Source organism: Embiotoca jacksoni, unplaced genomic scaffold (genome assembly GCF_022577435.1).
Source record: "Embiotoca jacksoni isolate LCO1_2020_lvr unplaced genomic scaffold, fEmbJac1.0.p SCAF_7, whole genome shotgun sequence".
Taxonomy (NCBI): Eukaryota; Metazoa; Chordata; class Actinopteri; family Embiotocidae; genus Embiotoca; species Embiotoca jacksoni.
The window spans coordinates 7,564,411-7,585,515 of record NW_027185425.1 but is presented as its reverse complement, the minus strand read 5'-3'; the positions used below and the strand labels follow the sequence as shown (position 1 = coordinate 7,585,515).

At 43.0% G+C, this 21,105-nt stretch overlaps 1 protein-coding gene across 1 annotated transcript in view; it reads left to right on the top strand.

Moving 5' to 3' along the window:
- The first annotated feature begins 234 nt into the window (after positions 1-234).
- Positions 235-21,105, top strand: part of gabbr2 (gamma-aminobutyric acid (GABA) B receptor, 2) — a 179,009-nt gene continuing 158,138 nt past the window's right edge. The window contains exon 1 of the mRNA XM_069175712.1: positions 235-1,292. Coding sequence (XP_069031813.1) covers positions 978-1,292 — 315 coding nt within the window. The 5' untranslated portion in view covers positions 235-977. The remainder of the gene's footprint in view (positions 1,293-21,105) is intronic.

Genomic DNA, 21,105 nt, shown 5'->3' with positions numbered 1-21,105 from the left:
ATTCATGTCTGAAATGTCGTCTCTCCATAGAACATACAAGGCCAGTAAGTCACCCTTGGCTGTCAAGCTGCTGACGAGTTAGCCCTGCGTACAGCCTATGCAGCCTTTCCACCACGCTGTAGTATCTCTCTCTCTCTCTCTCTCTCTCTCTCTCTCTCTCTCTCACTCACCCCCCCCCCCCCACCCCCGCTCTCGTTTCCTCTCCTCCTCCACATTCAGTGCTCCCTCTTGCGCGCACGGTGAGCAGCAGCAGCAGCAGCAGCAACGGCTTCAGCGCTTCTCTGACGCACCATCGGACATGAGCATCCCAGTCCCACAGGCTGTCGAGGCAGTCTCTCTCGACATCTCCCCCTCGAACCTCTCCGGTCAAGCTTTCAACATTAACTCAATTTGTTGTTAGTCTGTTCTCCGTATCTCTTCGTCATCTCGATATTTATCTCATTGAGCGCTGCGTTTGGCAGGGATGCCCACAGTTGGCATCTCTTGGCTGGGATTCTACTTATGAGATAATTTTTGTATCCGCAAGAACTGTCAACAAGAGTGATTGGTTTCTGTCTACAGTTCCGGGGTTCTTTGCCCTGTCTTGGGGGCATCCTTCAGAGGCTCGTTGTGCTTCAGAAAAGTGGTTAAATTAAAGGTGAAAGGGGGGTGTTGAATTAGAGAGCTGTTTTGACAGGAGCTCGTTTGGAGGACGGACACCGAGAGGCGATAGCGCTCCCTCTGCAACGCGAATCTCTGCGCCCTTGGAATATTCTTACACAGGCACTGTTATAGAGCAGAAATATTGTCTCAGTTTGCAGTAATACACACGACGAGTTTGCCCACTGCAGGGGCTGCTGCGGCTTTCGTGTCTGTTCTGTTTTGAAATACGATTTCCTTGAGGAGCGGGCGTCTGAGCATCCCGGACGAGCCAGAATTTGCGATGCCCAAGCAGTGAGGGCACGGCGGGATTTCATTTGGTCACCCTGCACGGTAGCATGGCTCCAGCCCGGAGGGACAGCAGCGGCTGGGAGATGTTCCTCCCGACGGGATGCCTGCTCCTCTCCGTTTTGCTATTTCACCCTGCTCTGGCCAAGGTGTGTAACGACCGCACCAAACACGGACAGGACAACAGCTGGTTCACCAGGGACGGGGAAAACTTGCCCATCATGGTCCTCATGCCCATGAACGAGTCGGCCTTGATGAGCAGCATCAGTCAAGGGATCGAGCCAGCGGTCCAGCTGGCCATCCAGCACATACGGGAGTCCAGGAAGTACTCGTTCTCACTCATCACCAAAATCTACGACACCGAGGTAAACACTAAGCTGCTGCCGGTTGGCTCGGCCGTGCTTAAAACACTTGTGTGTGGCTCGTGTGTGTATGCCTGAGTGTGCGTGCGCCCGTGTAACCTGTGTGTGCACATGTGCATGGCGCGCGCATTGCCCCACAGCGCACCACGGAGTGTCCGTCCGTCCAAGGGGAAACGCTGGGTTGTGCTATGTTTGGTATCTGCGCAGCCTCCTTAGCGCGGGTTTTCATTGCGCAAAAGTCAACTGATATGTCTTCTTTTTTCCTACACGACAACACGGCCTAAGTGCCCATTTCCCATCTTTGTCCATCTCACTGATATCGCTGGTCGTTGATAGTGAATTTAAATGTAAGCTGCCATCATAAGGCGCTGCATTACCCGGACATTCTGGAGGCGCACACTCCTGCTGCCCCGATAGTAAACGTTTTCATGCTTTGCGCAGCCTGATGGTGCCATTCACCGCTGTCACCCAAACTGATTTAAATTAAAATGCTGCATTCGCTCTTTTTTTTTTTTTGTTGCAATCATCACTTCACAAGCTGTCTTTTCAGTCACGAATCAGTGCATCTTTGTAACGATTAAAGGGCTGGTTCTCCTCGTGCCTGAAGATGGCGGTAATTGGATGTAGGATTTCTCCTAAATCCTGGCACCCTTGAAAAGAGCTGAAAAGAGCTGAATATCACCGTGTTGAAGCTCCAAATTAAGATCTATTTATTTGATAACACTAACGACTCCAGTTGAAGTCCTTGTGAAGTTTAGTCCTCACTAAATCTCTGCAAGTGTTAATAGTGGCTTGTTTTCTGTAATCTATTTGAATTATTGGAATCAGTCAACGGTGTGGTTATTCTTTTAATACTGGCCCTTCTTTTGAGGGTGCATTGCAACCAAAGAGTTGCCATGCCAACTTCACAAAATACAGATTGTTTGAAAAGTTTAATTTCAACAAGATAAATCCAATATAAGGCAGTCTAAGATAGACAAATACAAATTATAACTCTGAGTTAATTTTGTGCTTAGTCTTAGGTTGATTTAACTTTATCTTATTGAAACATAGTAACTTCTCCCCCCGTGCCTCAGAGAGCAGTATTTCTTTCACTTTTTCTGGCTAACACTTGTTCAGTATCCAGTATGTGCACAGGTGTGTCCGTGTGAAAGAGCACACAAATCTCTGTTGACAAGGGTAAGCCCTCAGAAGCAGCATGTGCTCAGACCATGGGATTAATATGCTGTTATAAGAGTTATGATTTTCCTCCTTCTTTTCCCCGGGAGAGAAAGATGAGCTGGAAGCGAGAGGTCAGTGGGCCAGCCCGGCATCCGCTTGCTGGGAATGTCTGATAGTGATGCCAGCTTTCTAATACTGAAAATCAATGGCAACTCATGAGAACAGTGTTATTTGATGACTTTGTGGTTAAAGGCTAGACACTATTACACTGTGGCAATGACAATGCCAACCCCGTGGTATTTCACATTGGTTTTGTATGCCAGCTCTGATCTTATTTATGGAAATGTCATGCCTGCATTAAAACTGCCCATGTTTTCCCCAGAATAATATTTTATTAGTGGCAGATCTTATGAATAAATAGTTGTTACACCATTGACTGCAATACCGATAAAAAAACAAGAGAGGGTAAAAAAACCTCCCGCCATCAACTTGTAGTTTCCTGTATAGTAATTGAAGTGATCTGGCACAGCCTGATGTGGTTAAAGGTGAGAAGGGACCACTGTAGCACTGTAAAAGCACAAATGGCAATATATCACGAACTGCATATTGCTATTATATATTTACACAAGATGATAAAATAAAAAACAGGACAATGGGGAGAAAAATATGATATTAATACCATCTTAAGACATGAGGAGCTGTTATTGTTTGTATATATCAGATGAAGTGTTCTGGGAGTCTCAGCAGTCCTGAGCACTCATGGGTAGAAAAGGCCTTTGCCCGGGACAGGCTTATCACTGTATATTGCTTTTGGAGTCATTGACATGTTTATAGGAGCAATAATGTGCTTAACAACAATAACATTAACTTAGTGAAGGCTGTGCTATTAACAATTGCCCATACATGTGTTTGATGTACATTTATTGCCATATCATTTTTAACACATAAATAAAAGTCCTAAACACACACACACACACACACACACACACGCATACATATATAGGCACCGACCTACCACATATCACATGCTTATGTCAGGAAACAATACATGCATGAGGGTGTTTGTTGCAGCGAACAGCAGGCCAAGTGTGTGTCTGTGTGGTGTTTGTACGCATGCATGTGTGTATGTGTGGGCACTGGGATTTAGCCTGGCAGATGTAAGTAATCAGTCCCTGAGCAGAGGCTCTTTATCCCTTTATCCCCCGTCAGTGGAGCCATGGGTAGACTGAGCAGGCCCGGTCCATCCCCTGGTGATGTGGAACTGGGTGGTGGTGCCGATGACGGGGATGGCGAGGCACTCGGGGCGTCTGTCCCGCAGTAAAAAGCCCGACAGCTGAGGCCGGTTTGTTAGTGTGTTGGAGATTGACGAAGCAGCTACTGGATGCAGAGCAGATGTCCTGACATGGAATGCCTGAAGATGAGGATCGAATGAGAGCTGGTGTGATTCGACCGAGACTGAGCTCCTGAGATGCTTCGACTATAAAGGCATTGTAGTAGGCCGAGGCAATTTCTTATACAGAATACGTCTTTGCTTTAAAACCAGAGCATTTGACGTAGAAAAGAAGCAGGATGGATTATATCAACGGGGAGGCTTAACGGTGGAGCAGGAGTTGGTCCTCCACTGCAGCTCTAGATGTGCGAGTGTGGGTTTTAGTGTAACCAAGGACTGATACTGTAACTCTGCAGGCTTAGAGGATCAAAGCTTTGGAGAGGACAGGAAGCACTGGAAGAGGATGGAAGGGAGACTTTGGGCAGTGAGAGGGTTCGAAGCTAAACTATGCTAGTTCGCCAGCTTATAAGATGAATGACAGGGCCTGGAAAGGGGCCACTCAGCAAAAGATCACATTTTAGCAGAATAGTTGGCAGTGGTAGTACGTTTTGGAATAAAGTAAAATGTTGTATTCTGCTCACAAGTCATATCGGACAAAAGGGGCTAAATCAACAGCGTAAAAAGGTTTCCGTCATGTACATCGGGGTTGCAGAATCACGAAATGGATTCATACATTCACAGCCGGTATAGTACAGTGATAATTAGACTGTGTTTTGACTGTTTATGTTAACTAATGGGAATAAAGCACAATGTTTAGAATTTTGAGATACCTTTGATGAAGAGGAAAGTCTAAATTCTTCCATTACGGCATTTAGTCAGACAGAGGAACAGCACAGAGAATCCGTTGAATTTCCAAAATAATACACCCTGTGAAAACTCTCCATCGAATGTCTGCCACCCTGGTCAGGTGGAATAAGAAATGTGTTCTCCTCCTGCTACAGTTTATATGCACTGTATTATCTGAAGTAGTTAGGAAAGTAGGAAATAACAACATTTAAAGTTTACCCACTAGAAGCACAAAAATCAAGGAAAAATGACCAAAATCAGCAAGTCAGCAAAATCAGGCAGAAAAAACAGTTTGCTTCTGAAACGCTTCCGGTCGGGTATGAAGCCGTGCAGAGGACGGAACAAAAGAGCGTCGCACACGTGGCATGACCTGGAGCAATAAGAGAGTTTACAATTTTACCCATTAGGGTTGTCACTTTTTCAAAAACCCATTTTAACAGATGAGAACTAACATTCAAATTCTTTTAGAAGCAAACCCACAAAGCGGTTTCTCAAATCCAAAAGAGGGTTGCGTGTTATGATCCGTTTAGCGTGACTCACCGTTTCATCCATTTTCACGTTAAGCAGTGGATAATAGGTGAGAGAGACCGTGCAGTTTCCTAACATCTCTTAGAGTACATATCACAGCCCAATGCACTTTTATGTTGTGAATTTTACAATCTGATACAGTTGTTACAAAGTAAATATTAACATTTTGCTCCGCATTTGAACCGCTCTTTGAACTCGAAATGAAAAGCGACAGCCTTGGCAATGCAGCGACGCAGCTACCGTTTGGTTTCTGTTGTCAAATGAAAAAATTATTTGTGACGATCGTAGTCTAATCTGAGACAACAAGCAAATGAATCTTTGTAAACTTCACTTCTGTCATCACTTAATCGAGAACATTCCCCAGTTTGCAGCAGAAACCTTACATTCGCTTAATGTCCTTAAAGGTGTTGCACTCCTTTACGATTGTGTTTCATGTTGTAACAGTCAGGGAAGAGTGAACACACGTATTTTTTTTTAAAAGCAAGTCAATACAACCACAAAGACACAAGAGTCTGCAGTATGAGATGCAGATCTTCTTGCCCACGTGCAGTGCACCAGATACAGTATGCAGATGGGTATTTATAGTACATGACTGTCCACCCATGCAGTACTATTGGCCTCCTGAGACCATGTTAGCAATGACGGATGTTCAGAGATGCTGCACACAGATTTAAGCTGCTCCTCTTCCTCACCTCGGCGAACTAGAATGCAACATGTCGCATTTGTACGCATGTTGGCAAGCCTGAAACCACTGTACAGTACACTTGTTCACAGGAGACTGAACACCCCCCTGAGCGCATGTGAGGCTTTCTGTCATTTTGTCAGAAGAAGTTTAATTTTCAGTGAAAAAGCATTAACATAATGGAGGTCACCGTGCTGCTAAGCATCGGCCTGTTTGTTTTTTGCGTCCTCGTTTTTCTTCGTAAAGACTCTTTTACATGTGCCCGCTGAGTCATGTTCCTGGGTCCCTTTTCGGGGAACTGTCACATGTCGTAAGTCAAAGCGAGCTGCTTTAGAGCTGTTGCTCTTGTTGCGGTTGAGGAACACTTGTTTTGGCAAAGTGTCATTTTATAGTGAAAACCATTTATGTATTTATTTAGATGGGGAATCCCAGAGTTCCGCTTTACTGAGCTTACTGATTCACACACTGTAACTCACCTTTGAGCTTTTGTGGAAATGAAGCAGAACATCTTGTATGTCAGGGTCTTATTTTGTACGCCAAATATTATCTAGACATCTGACATCTGTTTAGTGCCATTGCGGTGACCCAGGAGGGTCAACAAAGATTGCCTGTCACCATTCTTGGGAGAGGATAGACGTTCAGGGATAGTAGGGAGAAGGAGCATGTGACAGCCTGGGCACTCTCTAGGCATACAGAAAGTGCTGAGTCTGGCTGTATCCATTGACCCGACACAGATAGTGGGGATCAATGTGCAGCAGCCCTTCTCATAGAACGAACAGGATCTCAGGGGAGAATCAGAGAGAGAGAGGGGAGAGGCAAAGCGATGTGTAGGGCTATGAGATGGAGATCCCGAAATAGGATTATATCATCTTCTCTGCAGGAAGAGGAAATGGGCAGCCTCTTAATTCTTATTGGATCATAATGTAATGCCATTTGCATTGTTTCTCTGAGGCTATATAGTTTAATGGCCATTTGGAAAAAAAGCAATTACTGCATGCAACGAGGTATGCACATTAGATCTGTTAAAGGCTACTACGATCTTGTGTGCTTGTGTCAATTACATCACTTTACAGGTGCATTAGACTATTTTCATTTTGATGTTTTCTCCTTCTGTTTCACACATAATTAAGGAATCATGGTCACAATTTTAATAAAGTTACTACATTTGAGCACTAATTGCTGACCTTTGTGTTTAGTCAGGCTGCCAGCGGCCTGGAGGGCTGGAGTGAGACGACCATTAATGTGAACTTTCTTGATTAAAGGCTCGTGTGTGCCCCGAAGCTGGCTGTACAAAAGATACTGTGACACACAAGCACACACATCATTTCACATAAATGAAACGCAGAGACGCTCGGCACACACACACACTCCCACATATGGTCATGACTGTTGTCAACTGGCACCCCCGCAGCGCTGCCCGAGGTCAAGGATAGTGTGGTCAGTTGAGCAGCTAGACGTGAAGTGTTGTTCAGCCTCGCACAGCCTCATCAGATTGCTTTATACAACATCCTTCAACCTGACTAAAAACACTTTTCATCAATCCATGCGTGTCAGATCGTAGCAATGTTCATTATTGTACATTGGAAAAGGAAGAAGCAAAGTTTACATTAAAGGCACTGAAATTGCCAAAACTGCAATATGATGCTTTCTTTTTGCAAAAGAAGAGTGCGCAGGAGGCTTTGAGCATGCTTGCTTGTGTCAGATTCAAAACTAGGAGTCCTATGTGCCCAAGGTCAAGCTCAAAACATATCTCTTTACATCAGCCTTTAACTAGCTACTCTTGAAGCTCTCTTACACCTGCCATGCACTTGAACTACCGCTCCTTGAAATGCATATTGCTCAATTTTATATTTTCCACTTATCTTCCTATTGTGCGTTTTATCTGTTTCTTATGCATTTTATCTGTTTTATCTAATTTCTTTTCTATATTTTTAATTGTTCCTTTATATCTGTTTTTATGTGAAACACTGCATGTAATTATTTAGCTGTTAAGCACTTTGAGCTGCATTTCTTGTATGAAAGGTGCTATACAAATACAGTTTATTATTATATTATTAATAAAATAAGATACGATTGACTTTATTAATCCCACAGTGGGGAAATTTGGTACATATCTCAGTGGTTGGTGAATTCTTTGAGAGGAACTGAATGACCTCACTGATATTGTTAAAATCAGGAATCACACTGGAACCGTTTTCTTAAATGGATCACAGAAGAATGCTGTTGTCACTATCATTGCTGCTCATCTTTTCGATTTAGTCTCGCCATAGACCTTCATTAGTGCAACTGGCTGGATACTAATTTAGCTCTTTGTTAGCTCACTGTATTAAATAACATGGAGCCAAGAGCCCTCGTATTAGCTCAGCCGCATTCACCATGTGGTCAGTGGACTGTACTCCACAGTGTACCATCATTTTCGTGTTAAATGAATGGGAAAAACTAGCAGAAGGGAGTATAAATCAGTGCCAGAATGTCTGCAACCTCCCTTACAAATAGGCAGAATAAATGCTAATAACAGCATTCAACTATACTTTAATATATTTTAGCACAGTCCCTTCACCTGAAGAGACGAATACAGTATTTAAATCTTTGCATATGTTGCTCCAAATTCACTGCATCTTAATTACAACCAGGCGGCACAGTTGTGTAATACAAGCTTTAATGAATTCCGTTTGTGATCATCAATTAGGTTTGAAATGGATTTGTCATTGTCAAATTCATAATCTCCCTCTGTTTGTGCCATCCTATTGTGTTTTACCAGCAGATGCGATGATGAGGCATCTGTTGGCATGCCCCCTCCTCACCTTTTTTCTTTCTTTATTTCTAAGACTACTGTCATTGAGATGCACGATGACTCCAAAATGTGGCAAATAAGGCATCTGGCTTCCATTAACATTTAAACAAACAGTTACTCTCTGACTGCACTGTTAGCGGTAAAGGAGGGACACCTACTGGAAAATCACAGAGGAGATAGAAACTAGGTGGGAGGCTGGATGAAGAGGTGGGGGAGGCAGAAAATGATGAGATTGGGGTGGTGTAAAGTGGAAAGATAGAATGTAAGATAGAATAAAGGCAGAAAACCCCCCCTGCTGAAAATGCAATTTTAAATAAGTTTATAGAGAACTGAGATGTGGATGAAAATCTCACAGCTTTATTCAGTATAGTGCTGAAAATATACTGACAACATGGTTGCCACGTCGAATGCAACACTAAGTCAGTCTGTTGGTGCATCCATAAAGTTAACGTTGATCCCCAGCCAAGCCATTTGCACAGACAATTAACAGAATGTTTATCTGCTGTTGGAGCTTGTTTCACTGCAAACTGCTGAAAAAAAAAATCACTCTGAAGTCCCCAGTGTGGTGTGAGCATCATGGTTTTTGCAGCATCTCTGTTTAGGTTGGTAAATGGTTTCAGAGTGATATTTGTGACGTTGTAGTTAATCGATTGAACCCTCTTTCTTGCAGACAAGATCCAGGAGAATATGCGTTTGAGTGTTTATGGTTACCAGCCCCGGGAGAGGTTCCCTGCTGTGGCATGTCTGCAGAATTTCCATCACTGAAAAGCTGCTCATGTGTATGAGAAAGAAACACGATGAGATGTGTTTCAACTTTTTTTTTTTTTAAATTTTTTTTTTAATATTGTTTCTCCTCTAATGTTGTTTGATCTTTAACCCTTTAACAAAGAAGACCCTGACCAAGGTCCTACTACTCTGGATGACCTTTTAAAATGATGACAATATCATCTTTTTCAGGCATTTAATGCCTTAATCCTACAAATTTTTCATCCCCTCTCTCCATCACCACTGCTCCTCTCACTCCTCACCCCCTCACACACAGACACACCATTCACCTCTCTGCTTCCCCGTACCTTTCCCGTGAGTGGACAGAAATGAAGGGATTACAGTGGAACGGGTGTGCCGTTGTCATTAGAGATTGGACAAATGCTCTGTGCATGTTCCTGTCTGTTGCTCTGAAGGGGAGAGCAATAAGCAGAGAGAGTCTGTCCTTGCTGGCCCTGTAATTACATTAAAGCTCATGTAATTCTTGGCCAAAAACCAAGGAGTCAGCCATTGTCTGCTTCTTGGGAATCACTGTGTGCACTTCGGTACACCTGCGTATGGCATGTTCCTGATTATGCTTACTTTGAAAAAGGAAGTGACTTGGTGCAGGTGGCAGGTGCTCGCGTTAAGCCACCACAGACAGTATATGTTTGACTGTGTGTTTGTCTTTGTTTGTATTTGCCTGAGCATTTGCATGATTGCAGCAGCACGCAATGTGTATGATTCTAGCATGTGTTCATCCTGTTCTCAGGGGTCAGTGGCACTTAACACTTGTTCCCAGGGGCAGCTTGGTTGTCACGGCCACAGCTGGGATGTTCCGAGACTCGGGCAAGTGCCGCAGAAGAATAGTGGCCTTGCTTGCTTGGTCTCTATCTTCCTTACCGTGACAAGTGCATAGACCTCTGCAATCTTTCTCTATCACACGTACACTCTCGCACCTGCACATATAGCTGCAACTTCCTGTCCACAAACATGAGTTCCCAACGCTATTGGTCTTGTTCAGGTACTGGCACTGCCCTACTAAAGCTGGCATTGGATAAAAATAACGTTTACCAAAGTGCACACGGCCATCTACTTAATCTACTAAAGTCTGCACAGATTTCCTTGTCATAATGTGATAACATGTTATAGTAACAAAGTGATTGATATAAACGGTTTATTTCCTGTTAATAGCAATTGCACTTTATCAGTGAAGGTCATTCTTGAAAGGAGCTGAAGAAGTCCAATTTGGTCAAAATCTTTTCCTCCTCTTTTGCTCAAATAATGTCATGATGCAGTGTGTTTAGATAACTCTTTCCACACAGTAATATTGACAGAATCTAGGTTTGATCAATACCCAATATGCATTAATGTTTATTTATTCAGCTAATTTGGTCAATGCGATACCATCATGACACATACTTGGAAGAAATAGTTATTTTTCAACAGTCTCTTCTGCTAAGAAAAGTGTTCGAGTCGCACCCAGCAGTGGACCCTGTAATGGAGGTTTCCTGCTGTTAAAAAGCAATTAACGGATGCCGTTAAACACTAAGCTGAAAGCTGAACTCCATGCAGTACAACAATGAGAAGATAACAACAATTTCCTCACCAAAAGTAAGACCAACTCCACTGTTCACACAGAAATTTAACATACAGATTATTAACTTTGGGGCAGCAGAACATGTTAATGTCAATACTGTCCCTTTGACTTCCTCTAGAAGAGATGCTCAGCCGTACTGTTTAAATCAGGCTGATAAGAACCTTTATTGAGAACCTGGTAAAAGCTCAGCCTTCACGTTTATTATGCTGCAGATGTTGACTGTTGGACCTAATACATTAAGGCGTCCTTGAGCAACAGCTCATGCATATGTGCTCACCCAGCTGCGAGGAAACAAACTGCAAGTTTTGTGTTTTACTTTTCCGCTTCTGCTGTGCGGCAGTTAGATTCTGCTGTCAAACATTGTAGCGTCTACGTTTTCCAGTATTTTCCTGCTTTAACTGACAACACGCTGACTGTATGTACATGGACTGTCCGTAAGTGTAACCATTGGGATTTGTTGCTGGTAGCGGGCCCCCGCATGCATCCACGTGGCACACTGCAGCTCTATGCTGCTCTGATACACATCAGACCTCTGTCCATTTGTTGCCGCTCATGTCGGCTACCATTTCCTCATCTCTGATTGCTGGGCCCTGTTAGCGGAAAGCAGTTGGTGAGCCCATTGTGTGCCAAGAGTGATAACAACAGACAGTAGAATCACAGATGTAACCTACGCACACGCTACCAGCCGTACTCCATAAGTGCCCACGCACAGTCGCTCTGGTATACACATCTGTCATGCCCATCCAAAGCAGGCAATCGTGCCACATGCGATCATAAAAGGCTGTGCAATGATGATAAGAGATCATTTCCAACCGGGCTCTATCAGCTGTGACTCAGTCCTAATCTTTGTGCATGTACATATGTTTGTATGTCGTATACGTGTATGTGTGTGTGTGTGTTCATGGCTGGAGAGTTGGATAAATGGATAGCAAAACAAATTAAATTGTTCTTTCTTATGTTGTATCAGTGGAATTGTGTTTTGTCAGAGCATTTTGTTTTGAGCAGTCCCAACTCCATTTGGCAAACAAGCCCCAATCCACAGCCCCAGAAACACTCTCTATCACTATCTCGCTCTCTCTCTCTCTCTCTCTCTCTCTCTCGCTCTCTCTCACGCACACGCACACGCTCACTCACACCATTACACACTGAAATAGCTACACCGTAAATACATGTTGCAAAGAAGAAGTAATTTCTCTTTGGTTGATAGGTCACTAAACAAGCCATGTTACAGGCTATAAGAGGGGGAATTGTGGTTGTACAGAGCAGTTAGTGTTACAGGGCTTGTGTCAGACTGCAGCTGATAGATGGGGTAGGGGCCTCCTGATTGGATCTGACTAATGAACTGTTACTGTAAGCCAGGCGACTTGTATTGCCTTCTTTATAGGGAGAAGAGGTAGCAGCAGTCTTGAGTGTACCTTTTTATTAATCCATTTCTTGCTATGTGCACGCACCCACCCGCCCCCACACGCCCCCACCCGCACGCACCCACCCGCCCCCACACGCCCCCACACGCCCATGTGCACATACAGACACAGAGCTTGGGTCTCTGTGGGGCCGTTATCTCACATCATTATTTGTAAAAGGTTTGATAGGGGGCCAAGAACAAACCAGAGGCAGCTGACCCGATTACCAATCAAGAAAGTGACAGACAAGTTTGTTGGTAAATGGCGTGTTCAAAACCAATTCCCCATCAGACGCAGGGTTGGATAAATGTTTGTAGATTTCAAGTTTTCTTCGCTGACATCAGACCAGACAGAATGTGTGTGATTGGGTGGTAAGCATTATGCTCCTGTAGAAGAATGGTGAAAAGTGATGTGTTTAGTATTTCATTCCAAATAGTTGAATGCAGTTTTGAGCAGCTCTGCATTGTTTAGCTGAAAAAGCAAAGTTCTCCAGTTGTTGGGGCGTTTTAATTGAATAGGTGCAGGAAAACATCATTTGACCGAAAGAACCACTTTCTCTGTCCTCCCCAGTTTGCCTGCATGCTGCAGTTACAAACCGCTGGTGATACTGTGCTTCTTTATTTCCACCTGGATGTCCCATCGATCTGCAGCCGTGTTGTTAATGTACTGTCAGCTTGAGCTCTTGCACCCATCGCCTCAAATATCAAGCATGTGAGCTGATGTTTGCGAGGGGCAATCCCTTTTTTTGAGATGCCACAAATAAATTACGATCTTAAAACACAAAGGAGCGCCACAATATACTGTAAAAGGGTGTAATATGCATTTCGAGAAGTATACTTCAAGAAAATTAGCGTGATCCTGAAAAACACCTTTTAACCTAGAACATGCGTGCTCTTCAACCTTCACCTAATAGTCAAACAAAAAAACAACTCTGAACAAAGATTTAAGTGTTTACCTTTTAGACATTTAAAAAACAAAACAAAACAATTAGTAATTCAAAACCAGCAAAACTTATTATTAACAGTTTGAAAGATATATAAAAAAAACAACACTAAAAAAAAAGAACTACGTGCTGCTCAGCATTTTTGAAAGTTTGATCTGACTTTAAAAGCATAAAAAAAACAAAAAAACATTCATATCTATTTCCATTGCACTGATTTCAAAAGATGTTAAATTGATGTGGTGACTAGAGTCTCAGGGGATATATTTAGTGTAATCTAATAATCCCCATTTTAGACCGTCTTATCTGGTGATAACACTATTTACGTGATTAGATGCTCTTCCATGCTGATTTTGTGCCTCTGACCAAATGCCGAACAGTATTTGCCAGAAAGCAGCTTCTCTGTTCATGAAGCCCAAGTGTGTATTGACTTCAAAAACGGGTGGATAACAGAATGCCCATTTTTATTCTTCCTTTTGGGAAACATCCAAGAAGAACGGTCGAAGCCGCCCTTTTGCTGCGACTTAAAAATGGCAGTTTGTTGACCCTATAGATCAAGTTGCACCCGAATATTATTATTATTATTATTATTATTATAAGGCTAAATTATATTTTAAGTGGTCTTTTAATCGTGTCCTCACTTGATTTCTTTCAGGACATTTTCTTTCACCTCACCTCTTTTTTTTTTTAAATAATGTGATGCTTCATGAGGAATGACCTCCCAGGGTTTTCATCACTGCTGCCAAGAGACACCGGCCTCCACTCTCTCTGCCAGCCATCTTTTATTAAACGGGTTCTTTATGTTTGAAATTCCCAGGAAAAAGGTCATCTGCGGTCAACGTTAACCATTCGTATTCAGACGCTTCAGGGCTTTACAAGATAGACAAAGAAATGAAATAGCCGTGGTAATGTATACAATAATATTAAGCTGTTGAAGCAACGTGAGAGTGAAGTGCATTTTGCCTTTTCAAATTGCAGCCCGTGTCTGGGAGGCGACTCCCATTTCCCAGTAATGTACTGTATGTACATCCCTGCCACGCGTCATCCCCGCTTTTTGTACTGTGATGGGCATTGGGCTTCCGTAAGCTTTTGTTGCCTCGGTTGTGTGTGATTGATGTGCCCAATGAACAGGGAAAACTGGTTGGGTTGATGACACCCGAAGCTGTGAGAAGGAAGGATGCCTTATCACGTTCATTCAATAGAAAGCAGTGGGATGGTGAGTGAGATTTCGTTATCCCACGTAAGGCAGATAATTCCAGCGGGCCATCTGGACGGACGGAGAGCATTACTCCGAAGCTGTATTCATATGAACGTTTACAGTCACTGGCGGAGCTGTCCATGAGCATGTGCCGACGTTACTGGAAACAAGCCGTCTACTGGCCGGACTGATGTTCGGCTGGCTGTTTCTCAATCTGACGGAAAGGACGGCCGCGTATTCACGGGGTTGTGGTGGTTGCAAAGAGGGTGTAAAGGCTGTTGATGTGATGCCAAACAACCCAAATGCTAATTTTACATGTCCACTCCCTGCCAGGGATTTCAGTTCCATTTTACAGGCTCTTTAAAAGGCAAAACCAACTCTCGTCCCCACTGAGCCACAGTTCATGTTACGCTAATTACTACTCTTTATTAGTATTCCAGTGGAACATTAGCAATTAGCGTAGCCATTAAACCCATAAGGATCGGCTTCAGGGGAATACGGAAAATCAAAACAGGAATGCGGTTAACATGTGTGTTTTAAACAATTTTTGACATGGCTGTGTTAATGCAATTGTGTTTTTACCTTTCGGCTCTGACAAATGTGTAAAGACTCCTTTGGCAACGCAGCGTCTTCTAATGTATGTAAATTGTGTCGAAAGGGGACGTCAATTAGAGTTAGTGGTGTGCAAATGGTGTGCCTTTATTCATGAGGTTGGTAAATCTGCTAATTGTCGGCACCGTAGGAATCCATCATCGCTGCTGTTGACTGGATTCGCGTGAGCACAACTAAATGTTACCGACGCACACGATTCGGCCTAAAGTCACGTCGCAGCCGTGCTCGCACAACCTCACAGTCTGCGGACATACAAAGATGCGCAGACCCCCAATAGATGAGTGTGTGTTTTTGTGTGCTCGGAGACATTTTCTGAACTTTAAAAAGAATAAGACACACAATCCTGGGGTTGTGTGCATTAATATTTAAAGGTGGCATACCAACCGATTCTCCAGTGCTGACCTGTTGCTGGATGCGTTCTTATTGAATAAATGAACACGCCTTATATTTACTAGATCGCTGCTTTTAGGATGTATGAATCGGAATTATACATGATCCCTGGCGGTTGTTGGCAGCCTCCCTCTACATAAATATTATCTGTATGCCCCGACTCTGTGCCACTCTCTGCTCTGTTGACTTGGTCGTACACACAGGGGAGCTTCTATTGATTTCTAGAAGCCCTTCATGCCGGCGTCTTCAGCTCAGTGGAATCACATTTTCAGAAATGCGCCTTCCACCTCTCAACCGTGTGCAGCATCCCTTCTTGTCTGTCTTGTGTGTCTCTTAAAGTATGGAATTATTTAGCAGCATTAAGCTGTTGTCAGTGGATTTCCCTGTTACTCTGTTTGATTTAATCCCACCGGTATTTATGGCTGTTTGCGGGAGATATTTGCAGAATTTGTAGCGACAGTGATTATATTCATCACAATTGTTATTTCATTGCACGGAATGTCAAGAAATATAGACAGAAAACTATGAATCGATAGTTTCAATAATATTGTATGTAATTTAAAAAAAAAAAAAAGTATCCTTCGGTACAACAATTAGCTGTCTTCCTAGATTGCAAATTTAAGGTTAAAAAAAAAAAAAAAAAGTTAAAAAAATATTATGCCTACACATTTGAAACTATTAAATGATAGCGTTTGCATGCGTGTTTCACTCACGCTGTCAGTGACGTTGCATTGATGAGGGCATCAGTGTTCGCTCTGTTATTCCTCAAGGCAGAATATGTGACAACGACGGCAAGGGTACCGCGGGGTCACGACCATTCTTCTTTCTTTGATAGAGGGCAAATGTAAATGTCAGCGGTGTCTGAAAGAGAAAGTTCTTCCACTCTGATGCTGTGCGGAATAAGCTGTGACAGATAGAAAAATCACGGCAAGCTCCAATTTATGGAGGCGAAGCCCAGGGGAAGCGAAGTAATACTAGCATCAGCAGCAGCAGCAGAAGAAGAAGAAGAAGAGGAAAGGAAATCTGTAAACTTTCAGAGATGCAAAGAAAGGCAGGATTTTAGAAGTAATTATACCATATTGAATGTATGCCGTGGTAGTTGTGATATTATTGGGATTTTAAAATGATGTCACCTTCCGTTTAACGTCATCAGTGACATCAAGTGAAAAATAATGGAAAACTATCCTGGTCCTGTTTGGTAAAAGATGAGTTAACCTTCTATTGAGCAGCCACTGTTTGCCCAAAAAGCCTGAGCGCAGCTCTGACCCTCGGTCGCGCTAAACATGATGATATGAAATATAAAAACTAAAGTGCAAGTGAAAGTAAAGTACAAATATATTTCAATGATCACAGCTTCCAAAAAAAAACCTATTTACCATCTGTTGCACTGTGGATTTCATTTGACAGACATTCAGAAATCTAAATTTGTTTTCTTAATTAAAAACAAAATGTAAACCCAGAGAAGAATACACCTTCCATATCTCCCAAATCATTAAGGATTTATAGCTCATCAGTCTGACCATATTACAAAACAAGGCTTTGGCAGAAGTCTTGTTGCGTGTCACAGCTTTCTCCCAGCACAACAGAGGCAGACCAAGAATAATGTTAGCGCCTATTTACTTCATTTATTCATGAGGATAATTGAAATATTAACGCAGCTGGTTGGACACTGGAGACCGAATGTCTTTAATGCTCAGATCCCATTCAAGTCACCAAGGAAATTATGTTTTATTTACACATAGCCTCCATGCCTCACTTCACCCCCCCCACCCCCATGCCCAGTGGAAGTGTATCATGAAGGTCCCTGGAAATTTTTTCACTTGTGTGATTATGCGAAGAATTTGTTGGCGATACCTATGTTGGCGATTATGTTTATTCTCTGTATGAATTGCCAGTAGTCAAAGAGAGCTGACATGTTCTTTTGTGCGACTACACCTAAATAATTTAAAGGCCGAGTAAGGGTGAGATTGTGGTGAAAAGACCAAAATGAAGCGACAAAGAACAAGAGGATATGGCGGAGCAAAAAGCACAGAGGGAAAGATGCGACGCGAGGAAGGTTTCGAGAAAAGAGGATTTCGGGAAGGGGAGGAAGGTAGCTCAGCCAGATTATAATGACAGCTGGATGTGACTGGCATGAACACAACCTGGCATGTTTACCCCCTTTCTAATGACGCGAGAGCAGAGCAGGCAAAAGGTATATGCTGTGGAAATCAAGAGGGAGGCAACGACATCCCTGCATACGTGAACGGTTTGATCTGAACAGATCTCGCCTTCCCTTCTCGGGCGCGGGGGGGGGGGGGGGGGGCTTAATGCTCACCTACATTTCTGCATCCGTGTGTCATTACATGAGTTTAATTGCTCTTCTCCACGTATCCTATGTGTGGCTGAATGCACGTGCGTGCCTCCAAGATAGTCATTTGGGGTTGCTGGCTGGGGAGCGAGAAGGAACATGACGAGTGCGCCAAGCTTGTCGAGGGGTGTTCTCAGACGGTCGGGTGCGGGGAAGGGGGGCGGGAGGGGTTCTGGGAGACCATGTGCCGCTGCTGTCACATGTCGCGCTTGGCACGGCAGGCGGGCGAGGAAAACACCACCTACCGGGAACTGTGGGCGCGGGGGCCGGGTGAGCAGGACGGCCGCGGAGCCGGCGCTTCCTCCCCAGGCTTTATCAGAGGGGGAAATATCAAACGAGGAGCGATAGATCTGCCACGGACAATCAGAGCAGTAGCACACTCTCTGCTTATGTGCGCCGCAGAGAGAAACAGATACATATTTTGCACATGCACTATTTGCATGTATGCAATAATCTGTAGTGACAATCACATTTCTCTTTTTGTAAATTAAAAACGAGCAGTTGTAACTCTTTAAATAATTCATTTTATTCGTTAGTTTTTTTTGTTTTTTTTTATCACATTGTTTTTCAAGTTTGTGTAGGGATGAGTAGTAGTAAAAAAAAAAAAAAATGTATATGCCAGTACTGATACCTTGGCTGTGTCTCAAATCGTGCACTTGTGTACTTGCACTTTCTATTTTAAGTGCAGAAATGTGTCCATGCGGTCAATTATGGAAATAAGGTGTTCCAAGGTAAGATTTTCTAAGTTAAAACCAACTGCTTTTCTCCATGCGGGCGCCTGCCTAAGTAGAGCCTACATGGAGCTGTCTATATACTGTATATATTTGACAGTGAATGACGAAGCATTTTTTTCAGTACTAGATGGTATTAAAGCAATTCGGTCAGTCCCATAAAAGTATCGAAGGTCCATACCCAGCCTTACGTTTGTATTGAGAGCATCGCCAACTATGTGGCTTTTAGATTGACAAATCTTCATTGGACACCTTTCTGAGATGTGTGAAATTGAACGAGGCCTTTTTAGAACTGTGGTCTGCAGGTCTGCAGGTCTGCAGGCTGCGTGTGGACATTAATCGACCTGCCCTGAAGCAACACTCGAATGGTTTGGCGTGTGTACAGTCGGCCGTTTCAATGCTGAGAAACAGATATACAAACTCCAAGCTCTTTAAAGGACATCATGAGCCAAGCTATTGCACGGGATCCCAATGAACATGGCCACTGTTGTTTTTATTCCAAGTCACTTAAGCTTTCCTAATCAAATGTTTCACCGAGAACAGTCCACAACAAATGTACTATCTGCCCCTCTTTTAAGAGCTTTTCGTAAACCTACTTTACACAAATGTACTGGATAATGTCTTGGACTTCCTAGAAATGAAACTATATATTCCTGACTTATATATTTATATCTATAGTAGCAGAAGTAGCATCTTCTGGAGCTTTGCACCACAGACAAAATTACTGAAAGATGGATGAACCCTTATTGTTTTTGATGTTTTCAGAGGTTCTACTCTTCCTACAATGTTGCTCATGCTGCTCAAACCCCCCACGATATATCATTTTGTCTACATTTGCCATTGTAATAGGTCTTGAATGCAGATGAAATGTTTCCTGCTTTAAAATGTACTGCTAATAGTGAGACCGTTTTGACAGGTGTGGGTCTTTTTTAAGCGATGTCCAGTCTCATTTAGATCAAGAGACATCTCAAGTAAGATCAAAGGAGCCCAGATACATCCACAGAAAAGAGGAAATATATTCAGTATGTAAATGAATTTTTTTTTTCTGCATTTCAGATTCAGCTGAGAAATATCTCAAAATGGATTATAAATGCAGAGCAAGAGAGAGCTGCAGAGACACATAGCAGGATTAGGAAAAGTAAAAATTGTAATCTTTAATCTCCAGAGGAAACCTGGCTGTGTGTGCGCGGTCACGCTCTTCTGAATGTAAAGTAAATGTCAGTGTGCAGTAATGCACAGAAGCACAGACGAGGTTCCCATAGAAACACCTGCCTTTTTAAAAAAAAATAAAAAATTTTAAACCCATAAACACGCAGACTTGCCACACAACCCACATTTCTTTGAAGACCACCGTTTCCCCATTACCCTTCATGCCTGCTGTTTGATCCTCAAGGCAACCAGCAATCCACACCCACGCGCTTGTATTACAACATCCCTTGTTCCCCTCTTTAATTTCTTCCTACCCATTGCTGCTTTCCCCTTGTCTCCACCACTTCTACCCTCTGCTTGGTAGTGATGGATGCGTGCGGTGTACGGCAGCCCGGAGGAAATATTCTGTCACGCATCATCATTATGCGCCCAAGGATGCCTGCGTATAAGCCCGGAACCCCGGTGCTGTCGTATCCCCTGATTATTATGTAAGAGATTGATTAACCCTCGAGTGGAAGCAACACTTTTCATCATGATGGCAGGCTGCCACCACTCTGTGGGGTGGCACTTTGTAAATATTTGTCTCTCTCACTCTACTATGCATTAAACCTGTTTCCCCATTGATTAACCAACCCACACAATCAATGGCTTGAAGGAGATGCTCCTTTTATTCACGTGTCACGGCTGGAGCGGGTGACGACATTAACAGGTTTTCCAGTTTAAGTTTGTATCTGGTGACAAGCAGACTGCTTCTGTAGACTATGCAATATTTATTGAGAAATAAATGTTACATTGTCTGAAGAAAGTATTGTTCATTTAAGCTAAAGGAATAGATTCAAGATGCAAATTTAATACCAGTGAATATTTTAAAGGTTTACCACAGTTTGGCCTAGCTCATGCTGCAGTTGCCTGAAGACACACACAAAAAAAATAACAGATTTAGGTGAATAAATTACCAAAAGTTGAAGTTTATCATATATCTCAAGAAGACTTTCACAGCAAATAGACTTTACAGTCAACAAATGTCAAACTGAATAATAATAGGGTTTAAAGATGAAGTGTTTTATACACTGAAAAATCCAGCTACATCCAATGATATTTAAATCAACCAGCAGGCACAGAGGAAGATTTGTTGTTGCTTGTTGCACGTCTGCACTCTTGTGCCAGGATTGAAAAGAGAGGAGAAAAAGAGATTTCTTGGATTTAATCTGCGTCTAACTTTCTCTGAACAGAACATTAAACTGCTTGGCAAAGTCTGAGAGAGAGTCACTCTCTTTCTAATCTGCTGATTTGGCCCTTGGTGAGATTAAGGGTTATGGTTTAGAATGAGAGCGAGAGAGAGAGAGAGAGAGAGAGAGAGAGAATAGCTGATGAGATGACAGAAAAGACTGGATAGAGACAAGAAGGAATGGAGGGAT